At 31.8% G+C, this 11133-nt stretch overlaps 1 protein-coding gene across 1 annotated transcript; it reads right to left on the reverse strand.

Annotated features, from left to right (window-relative positions):
* Window positions 1–7277: 7277 nt before the first annotated feature.
* Window positions 7278–11133, reverse strand: LOC25497776 (uncharacterized). The gene is made up of 2 exons (XM_024769921.2): window positions 10872–11133; window positions 7278–7703 (listed from the first exon to the last, which is right to left on the reverse strand). Exons 1-2 carry the CDS (start codon window positions 11021–11023, stop codon window positions 7628–7630), a joined length of 228 nt encoding a protein of 75 aa, XP_024625689.1. The 5' UTR covers window positions 11024–11133; the 3' UTR covers window positions 7278–7627.

Here is an 11133-nt window from a genome sequence, read left to right on the forward strand (position 1 = left end):
GGTTTTTGGATTTTATGAGATCTTGGTTGTGATTAGATAATAATATAATAATATCATTAATAGTAAACAATTATGATTGATAATCCCTCCTACCTAATAAGATAAGATTTGATAGCTATAGATGTGGTTAATCCTTTCATTTAGCCATTAAGAAACGTGAGTGTTGAACAGATGGATTGGTGATAGAAATGAGTTCAAGTACATATATTTACTATTTAGTGTTTGACTTAAGTAAGATTTCACTTTATTAGAACACAATCGAAAGATTTTTTGTCGGAGACAACACAAAATTGAAATTAAGGGACTTACATATATGTTGGATTACAATGGGGAGCGGAGTCATCTGCATTGAATCAAGAACAATCGAGAGTTAAATACCATATCTTTATCTAAAGTTTTAAGGAAACAATCACCCCATTAATCGTAAGTCATTCTTTTCATATGTTTCCTCTTATCCAAAAGCTTTTTTTTTTATTTTTTATTATCCACCAACACTTGCATTGCGTTGATGTTGTATCAATGAGACACGACGTCTGACCACCATTGTCGTGAAGACTTTCAACACAACGAATCGGTCAAATCATTGTTAAACAATCGACTTTGATATCATTGTTGGATCATAAAGGGAGCTGTGAGATCATTCATATAAGCGAGTTTGACATCTCATCTTTATGCAAAATTTTAATATATTAAGTTTATGGATCTCCTCATTCATAAATCATCCAACCTTCACTTTTTCAAATAATATGAGGCTTTAACCCACTTTACACTTGTCACAACTATAATGTGTTTACTATTAAGATCAACAAGGATATTCCCATAGTCATGTAATATTTGTTAATGGCTTATATGTTTTACGAAAGGTCACAACCAATTTAATTGCCTAATTTATGATGTATGTGATGATATGCCAGCACTCTTATGTCTGAAACATTTTTTTTTCTAACTAAAATGAATTTTATTTAGTTATCCGAAAATGAATGTTAATTACAAAAGGAACACAATAATTTCAAAATTTGGAGGAATATAAATCAAAGAAATATTTTCTGCATAAATCAAAACTAAAATTAGATCATTTTGCAAAATAAAATTAATATTTTCATATTTTTAAGAAATTAAAGTTCAAGAATTTTTTTTTTGTAGACCAACAAAACAAAACCTCTTTATCAAATAACCTACTCCCCCATTCCTTTTCTTTTGATGTTTTAAAACTTCAACTATATTCCAAAACTTTTGATGTTTTAGTGAATTTATTATTGTTTTCTCAATTTTACCCTTGTTGGAAAACACCATAAACTATTAAAGTAGTTGTGACCTTTGGTTTATCACATGTGAATTTAATGATAAATAAGGACATTTTAGTAAAAATCACACAAATATTTATATATTTTAATTACTCCTTAAAACTTATGCCAATAGCTAAAACATAAAAAAAAAAGAATGGAGGAAGTAATAACAAAGACTCACGTTTTAAATGTGAAGAAACAAATAGTCTGAGATTTGAATCACAACCCTGAATATCATTGTCTTTGAAAAACAAAAGAGAACCTTAAATCCTCTTAAAAAAACCAGAGCCTTTAATATAGGCATTGCTGGAAGATTTATAACCACTATAGTAATATACATGATAAAACTAATTAGAGTATTGCCTTTTTCTTTTTTGATAGAAGACACTAGAAGTAGTAGGGGACTTTTGGGGATGCAAGGTGGCAAATAGTATCCACTTTAAGAAAGCTAGAGAATAGAACAGTGGCCATTTGTGATGGTCATTGATGTGAGTTGAAGAAAAGTGTGTGGGGTGTAATAACAACACATTACACACAGCATACTCAACAATAATGTTGATTGGATTTGAAAAATAATTCTTACCCTTTGTGTCAAAAGTGTCACTCAATCATCTCACTTTATTTTAAAGAAAACAAAAAATCATGATTATTTTGGTCAAATAATTTAATAGGTAGAAATTTATTTCTTACATATGAATAAATAAGGTGTTTAGAGTTTGAATCATGGTCTCTGTATGTATTATATAATGTCTTTATCAATAGTCGAACTCATTAAGATAAATCATTTTTTTTAATGAAGGTAAAATCAGAAATTTTATATTTATTTTTTTATTTTTTTTGGTCAAGGAGCCTAGTGGCTAGAACTCACACAATTTAATTGTGGAGAAGTGGGGTGTCCGGGGTTCGAACCCCGGCCCCTGCATATAATATGCAATATCCCTACCAACTGAGCTAAGCTCACGGGGATATTAATTTTTTTTTTTTTTAACTTGTAAAGAAAATTGAATATGCAGTTTTTTAACATAAAATTTGGTTGATTATTTATTTTCATAATAATCTTCTAAGAATAGTTTGTTTCAAAAAAAAAATGTTCTAAGAAGTTTTATAATAAAAATATAATTAAATGAATTGAGATATACACCATAGAATTATATTAGAGAAAAATATGTAGTAGAGTTTCATTGATATTTTAAAATGATAAATAATAATAAGACAAATGAATATTTCAACTATGACAAATTGCTAGGTCTAACTTAAAAAAAAATAAAAAATAAAATTGATTCTATGTTTAACTTTAAACATAAATTAATTTATACTCATTGTATCATATACCATTGTAATTTGTCTTCCATTATGTCGCAATCAAAATATGAAAGATCAGTGTGGTCCTTCTCCATTTGTTTCTTTCTTTGGAACAATGTTAGTAATCAAGTTATCCATTGATTATAAGAGTGACAACTGAAAGAGTTACAAAGGTATTTTATATAACTTTTACAAGCAAATTGCTATCAATCTCGTCATGCATTAATTTGTTAGTTAACTGTTCTTTTCATATAGATATGTCGATAGAGAAACAAATAATATTAGCTTTTAAAGTTTTTAATTTGGCTTTTTTAATTTGGTTTCAATAATATATTTGGGATGTCGGTTAGAGAAAAAAAAATATTTGGGGTGGCAGGTAATATTTACTCACTTTGGGGAAGACTGGTCCATCAAATTTTCATATTTAAAATAAAATTTGAGGAGTGTTAGAAATTATGGAATCTCAAGGATAAATGTTATAGTGAATAGCAAGAAAGAGAGCATAATAGTATTCATGTGGGAGATATCTATAGAGACTCATAGTTGAATGAATAGATTAATAAAAGATTAGTAAGAGAGTACAATGGTGAGAGTTATTTATAGTGGGTTAGTTAGTCTAACTGTCTAACTAACTCCTAACTATCTAACATACAACTAACCATAGTTTATATATTAACTACCTATGGTTTATTCACTATACTCTAATAGTCCTCCTCAAACTCAAAATGGGGAAACTCATCAATTTGAATTTGATATACAAAGAAAATACAATGATTAACTATAGTGTAGAAACTATGTAAAATGGATGTACACTAGCAAAAACAAAAAAGAACCGATAGGAAAACAATTATGCCACTAGGTCCAACTAGAAATGGCCCAAACCCAAACCCATCAGTGAGAAATCTTGAGAATCTGAGCTTAAAACTTTAATTCTGCATATTGTGCTTTTCCAAAAACAGTTTATTCAAAACATAATTTTTCTAGAACGCACTTTTCCAATAAGAGCTTTTTCAAATAAGCTTTTCAAAAACCCGACTCGCAATCACTTCTCCAAAACGCGCACAATAACAAATATGATTGTGCAAAACGTTGAATTCTTCGTGGCTTACTCTTCATATGCTGCAAAGTGCTTATGAACAAATAACAGCTTATGTAAAACGCGCTTTTTACAAGAAAAAACATAAACAAAGTGATTTTGCAAATCGTGATTTTGCAAACCATTCCAATCACGTTCATGACCAGCGAAAACGCGATGCGACAAACACTTGTCTTCTTCCCATAATCTCTCAAACTGAAGTAAGTCTAAAAGAAGAAAGAATGATTAATCTGAATTGGAATCATTATTGAACAAGGTTCTTGATAAGTGCTTGCAAGTGTTATGCAAACAGAAATTGCGAAAACTGCCTCGAAAGTATGTGTTACACTGAGATTAAGCGTTTTCCTTCCTCTGTCCCATGGTATCCACCATAACCGGAAAGAAGCGTGACGTAGAAGATCCTAAACGGAGAACAACGAAAACGAAGAACATCCACCAAGATCAAAATTAACAACAAATTCATCATGTAACTGAAAAGACTGGACCTGATTGTTGACGACGGAAACAATTGGTTCAATATGTTTTCTGACGAAGAACCAAGAGGCGAAAGACCTCACGGCGGTGGCGCCATAAATAGAGCTACACAATCTCACCGGAAGTATGTTAATGATGAATTTTTTGAACGCTTCAGAGGCATTGAAAACAGAGTCGCGGATCTTCATGTTTGGTTCAAGATACTGCAATTTCTCGTCTTTCTGAATAACGAACACATAATAGAATCGTCATCTTCAACGATGTTGCTGAAAGAAGTAACAAGAGCACAATAAATCTCCCCAATCTTAATTGAAAAACACAGGGGGGTGTTGAATTATGTTTTCTTTTTAAACTTTTACTAAGCGTTCAACCTGATCAGAGCTGAGTGAGTCATAGTCTGATTGCAAGGTCTGAGTGCATTATCTTAGAAAATTCTTTGCAAAGAGTACTATTAGTAGAACAAAAAATGATATCATCAATATATCTGGCCAACTAAGATGTCTTTCTTCAGAGTCTTTCTGAAAAGAGTAGTGTCAACTTATCCTCCTTTGAAATCATTTTCTAGAAGAAAGTTACTTAGTCTATCATGTCAAGCTCTAGGAGCTTGTTTTAGACCATATAATGACTTCTTAAGTTTGTAAACATACTATTGGTATTTTAAAAATTCAAACTCAGATGGTTGTTTGACATATACTTCTTAAAAAATGACACCATGTAGAAATGCACGCTTAACATCCATTTGATATAAAGTGATACCATGATTAACAACATATGACATAAATAATCTAATTGCTTCTAATTTAGCAATAAGTGCAAAAGTTTCAGTGTAATCAATATCTTCCTGCTCATTATAGTCTTGAGCTACAAGTCGAGATTTGTTTCTTATCACTCAACCTTGCTCGTTAAGCTTGTTTTTGAACACTCATTTTATTCTAATAATGTTCTTCTGTGGCGGTTTAACAACTAAGTCCCAAACATCATTTCTTTGGAACTGATTCAGGTCTTCTTGCGTAGCTACAATCCATCCATTATCTAGCAATGCTTCTTCCACAGAAGTATGCTCAATAAGTGAAATTAATTCAAACATAGATTCATTTGTAAAAGCTGGTCTTGTCTTCATTGGACTATTTTTGTACTTGTCTTCAGAAGTAAGTCTAAAATTGCACTTTCGAGCATATTATACCGTATGAAAATAAACTTTCAAAAGCATGTCGAGTGAAAAAGTAATTCAAATATTCTTTGATTAGGTTTAAAAAAAATGTAATTTAATGTTCAATTAGATTTAGAGCATCAAAACCATCAAACCGGCCAAGTTCAAATACAAAGATTTCCGAATGATTGCTCTTTTGGCCCCCCTATTTGCTCTTGAGGTTTCACCCAATAGAAGAGTGAGCGTTAGAGAGTGTTTGTAGCATTTTGCTTTGCTCTTGATTTTGAAAAAAAGACTTTCAAGAGTTATCTCCTGAACCCTTTAAAAACACAAAAATGTTGTTTCAGAGTTATCTTTTGAACGGTTTCCGCATTTTTTGTGGGCCAAAAAAGCAACGCATAGATTTTAGAAAATTGCTCTTCTCCCATCAAGATTTGCTCACTCCCAATTGAACTTTCGAAAATACTCTCACGTGACCTAAACCATGCAAGTGTTAAACCCAACGCGACTTAAGTCACGTTCGCCACATTGGTACATCTCACGTGAGTTAACTCACATAGGTTATAATCCTAGCGTGAGTTAACTCATGTAAGTTAGACTACAACTTACCGAACATGAGTTCACATATGTGGGGGGTATTTTGTTCGGTTTGTATGGGAGTGAGAACTTTTGTTGGGAGAAGAGCAATTTTCTAGATTTCAGATGTAACTGTCACCAAACCCACAGAACCAAACCCAAAATAAGCCCAATTATTTAGATATACATGAGCAAATGATCTTCCTGAAAGACACTATAATATGCCTTTAATGGCAAATATTATCAGCTATAGAGTAATGACACAAAATTTGCACTCCAAAAGTTAACATACTCAAGGTTACAGTTAGAAGGCTCTCACTCCCAGCCGTAAAATATTGCAGCTATGCTAAAACCTAGGACTGTGGAAAAACCATAATTTCATATTGTTGATAAAATTATTCACTAACAATGCTTTTTCGATGATTTAGGGGGGTGTATTGGATTAGGATTTTAAAAGACAATTTTAATAAAAAATTCTTTAAGATTTTAAAAGACTGTGTGAGATTGTATTGATTCTATGAGATTTTAAAAGACTTTTTATGTAAAAGACTTTATACACTCAAGATTTTAAAGGATTTATCACACTGACTTTTAAGGATATCAAAGGATTTTATGTGATTTTAAAATTTCAAAGGATTCAATGAATTTTAGGGGAAAAACAACAAACTTTCAAGCGTGAATAATAAAAATAATGAACAAATAAATTCTAGCGTTTGAATAAAGAAAAATAAAATAAATAAAAAATTCTTTTACTATTGATTTTCAAATTTTAAGAATTTTATGGATTTTATAAGATTTTACGGGATTAAAAAACACTCTAACACATTATTCTCAATACATATTTTTTATTTGTTAAAAATGTTATTCCCACAAAATTTTTTATTTGTTACAAATCTTTCAAAAAAAAATTGTGTCAGCGATTACAGATCGGTCGAGTTTACACAAGTTTACCGAGTGTTAACTTAGTCAAACTCGTTAAACCTTCCGATTATACCAGAAACCGAGTTTACCTCAGAGTTAACACGATTTTTGTACCTAAAAACATAAACTCGGTTCTCAGAAAGTTAACACTCAATTTGCGGAACATTGATTACGACATACTCTGTATAATAATATTCTCAATACAATTTTTTATTTTTTTATGAGATAGAGAGAGGGAGAGAGGGGGGATGAGAGAGAGAGAGAGAGAGAGAGAGAGAGAGAGAGAGAGAGAGAGAGAGAGAGAGAGAGAGAGAGAGAGAGAAGAGAGAAGGGAGAGAACAGGGAGGGGAGGGAGAGAGAGAGAAAGGAGAAGAAAGAGATAATAACTTTTAAAAGAAAAACAATCTCAAGAAATCTCATTTTTTATGAAAGACTTTTTCTTCTTAAAATTACACTACAAAATCCCACAAAATCCATCAAAATCCAATTTATTAAACAATCATTCGAAATTTGAATGATTTTGAATACCACAAGACTTTTTTTAAGTGATGAAAAGTCTTGATTGAATACCTCAAGACTTTTTTAAAATGACAAAGAGTCTTGATTGAATACCACAAAACTTTTTTTAAATTGCAAAAAGTCTTGATTGAATACCATAAGACTTTTTCATAATTAAAAAGTCTTTTAAAATCCTATAGAATCCTAATCCAATACATCCCTCTTATATTAATAGACATTGATCTAGAATTCTTCTTAGTATAAAAGAAAAAGAAAACATCTATCCATCATAACCACCCCATCACTCTATCAGCAACATAAACATTAGTGTTTGTCGTCCTTAGGAGGGTCTTTTGGAGGAACCTTTGATTCCAGTTCCTTTGCAGTCTTTTCAATTTTCCTGAAATAGACAATACAAAACATATTAAATCTATGTATTGTTGAATCTACCAAAAAGAAAACAAAAAACAGTTTTCTCTATAAGATTGCACAAATAATTTCGCATAACAAAATAAGCAATCCAAATTCATCAAATTATTATCTGAGATTTATAGCTTACGATCTTTTCCTAGTGTTAACTCATTGAATTAAAACATCAAATGAAATAAAGTAGAAAATCCTTTTCTGAGTCTAATCCTACAAACAATCCAACAACTCTGAAAAAAAAATTCTTCTTTTCCTGTGTGAACTAATTAAGCATGTTTATTCAATGTTTTGAACGAGCAGTTATAGTCGTAGTTGTTTTGTTTCCTTCAAATCCAATCCATAGGAAAAGGTTGCATGACCTGGCACATTTTCTTACAAGATTTTCAGACTCATTGCTAAATCTCTTCAGTTAATGATGAAGCACCTTAGTAAAATTTGAAGAAAAACAATCCCCTAGACCTTATGACAATAAATAAAAGGCGAAACTATTTCACAACAGTATTAAAAAGCTAAAAGAACCACCAACAACTGCAGTCTGCAGCTAACTAACACTGTAAGAGACACAAAAGCGCTTTCTTTTTATCCCTGTGGACCGTTCCACAAAAATATTGAAAAGCAAAAGAACTATCAAGAAAGACTGTGTCAAGTTTCACTGTAACTTGTAAGAGCAATTTTCATAACTTTCATACTTTGATACTGACACTGGGCACAACAGTGACACGTAGACAGCGAAAAACAAGTAGAGAAAATAGAAGTGATAAAATGTAAATATATGTATCAGTATCGTGTCCGTGTTGGAAACCAAAGACACCATCAATATGAGGGTTATTGCTACATAGCTTTCATCCACTTCTTGCTATAACTTAGCATGATTTATTGTTAAAGTAGTAATTGAAACAAAGTATGTTGCTGATCAGTAGAAACATGAAATAATCTAAATTTAGTTCAAATGATTAAACTTAAATGCATTCCTCCAGTTATCTGTTCAGGAAGGATCCGTAAAACAAGTTTATGCACACATTGTCCAAAACAATAATAGCAGCACACCAATCACATGATTACGACACCCTGCATCCCCTACGGTTACACTATAAATCGAAAGCGAGAGTAGAATATTCCACTTTCATTGTTTTCATCAACCTCTCAAGGAAAAAGAAAAAAAAAAAAAAGGTGAAAATCTTCAGCTTAACATTAGCTACAGAAATCATTCCAGCAATACAAATTTTATAGTTCCTATTAAACTAGTGTAAGGCTCTAATCACACATTCACACACACAAATCAGATTTTAGGCAATAAAACAAGTTTGCGAAACAAGCAAGTGGAACGGTCTATCCTTTTTGGTCTATCCTACTAACAAGCTAATAACCAATTCAACAGCTCTGAGTGAAGTACTCAGCATGTTTATTTAATGTTTTGAAAGTACAGTTGTAGATGTTTTGTTTCCCTTCCAAATCCAATCCAGAAGAAAAGGTTGCATGATCTATTGATCTTGCACATTCTCGTACAAAATTTTGTCAAACAAGCAGTGGAATGGTCTTCCCTTGGGTTAAACTCAATGTGTTAAAACATCGCATGGAAAAAGAGTAGAAAATCCTTTTGAGTCTAATTGATCACACACATTCTCGTACAAAATTAAGACTCATTGCTAAATCTCCATCAGTTAATGATGAAGCACCTTATTTAAACCGAAGAAATAAATCCCCTAAACCATAGTAAATGGCAATAAATAATAGAGGAGACTATTTAAAAACAGCATTAAAAAGTTAAAAGAACTACCAACAACTGCAGTCTCCAGCTAAATAACACTGTTAAGAGACACAAAAGCACTTTCTTTTTACCTTTGTAGTACATTTGAATAAATAAAATGGAAGACCATTCCACAAAAATATTGAAAAGCAAAGAAGCACTATAAAGAAAGACTGTTAAGTTTTACTGGAACTTGTAACTTTTAAGAGCAAATCTCATTACTTTGTACTCTGACTCAGACACCGGACACGACACTGACATGTGGATAATGAAAATAATTAAAAATATAAGTGATAAAATGTAACTACATGTGCCAGTATCGTGTTGGTGTCGGACACTAGAGACGCCATCAATATAAAGAACTGTTGCTACATATCTTTCATCTATTTCTTGGTATAAAATACATCATGATTTATTGTTAAAGTAATAGTTGTAACAAATTATGTAGATGATCAATAGAAACATGAAATTATCTAAATTTAGCTCAAATGGTTAAACTTATTTATTTGTCCAGTTATTTGTTCAGCCAACCACATAAAGGATCCCCTAAACAAAAGTATATGCATACTTTGTCCAAACATTAGCAGCATACCAATCACAAGATTCTCTACATCCCTTACATGGCTACACTATAAATCTAAAGAGAAGTACAGTATTTCACTTGCATTGTTTTCATTATCCTCTCAAGGAAACAGACAAAAAGGAGGTAGATGTCTTCATCTCAACATCAACAACAAAAATCATTCCAGTAATACAAATTCTCTTGTTCCCATTACACTGGTTTAAACCCTAATCACACATGAAAAACAAAGTTTTTGGCAATACAACAAGTTTGTAAAATGAGCAAGTATGTGGTGAAAAATTGCTTAAGATATGTACCACATCACTACAAATTGAAGATGTGTCTACTGTCCAATGTCACAACACTGACACATTTCATTCCATTCAATTATTTACATTTTCCCAAATTATTACTACTGTCAACATATTCGTATCGCGTCTGGTATTCGTGTCTATGACAACTCTTCAGAATTGAATTGCAAACATTTTGGATACACAAATTTAGATTGCGTGTTTAAAGTAAATGTTCTGGATTTGGCCAAGGCCCAATCCAGGTTTGGAACCGGGTCACCTTAAATTTCATGGGATCCGTTAGCGCCTCCTTTCTCTATATAAGGGTGTCTCAGTGTCACCCTCGAGATATGATTCATTTCCCACACATTTTTACAAATTCAACGTCATTTCATACACCGACTTGAGCGTTGGAGTGCTAACATTAATATTTCTTAATTTTCCATGGTATCTAACTTCTAAATTAATATTTATCAAATCCAAAACCATAGCCTAACAACTTCAAAAAATGAAAAGTGAAATTTCTAGAAAAGGGATTCTTACTTTGAAGAATTAGCGGTTTCTTCTTCAAGCCAATGACGAATTTGTTTGACGTTGCGTTTGAAAATGGACGCAGATTGCTTCACATCACTCCTTAGAAGAAGAACCACAGCGCTAACACCGGCAACCGTAATTATGAAATTCGTCAAACCCATCACTCTTCTGCGCACGCCGATCAACGAATACCACTGTTCTGTGGTTGCAAAGGATTTAGATTTCTTCTTCCAATTCCAATTTTTTTTTATCCTTTACCCGATCAATTATT

This window comes from Medicago truncatula, chromosome 7 (assembly GCF_003473485.1).
Source record: "Medicago truncatula cultivar Jemalong A17 chromosome 7, MtrunA17r5.0-ANR, whole genome shotgun sequence".
Classification (NCBI taxonomy): Eukaryota; Viridiplantae; Streptophyta; class Magnoliopsida; order Fabales; family Fabaceae; genus Medicago; species Medicago truncatula.

What these genes read in the sequence shown, in the direction of transcription:
- LOC25497776 (XM_024769921.2), bottom strand. Translation starts at nt 11,023, where the DNA reads ATGGGTTTGACGAATTTCATAATTACGGTTGCCGGTGTTAGCGCTGTG. An exon ending in GAAACCGCTAATTCTTCAAA is followed by an intron (nt 7,704 to 10,871) that starts GTAAGAATCCCT and finishes TGTCTATTTCAG; the next exon opens with GAAAATTGAAAAGACTGCAA.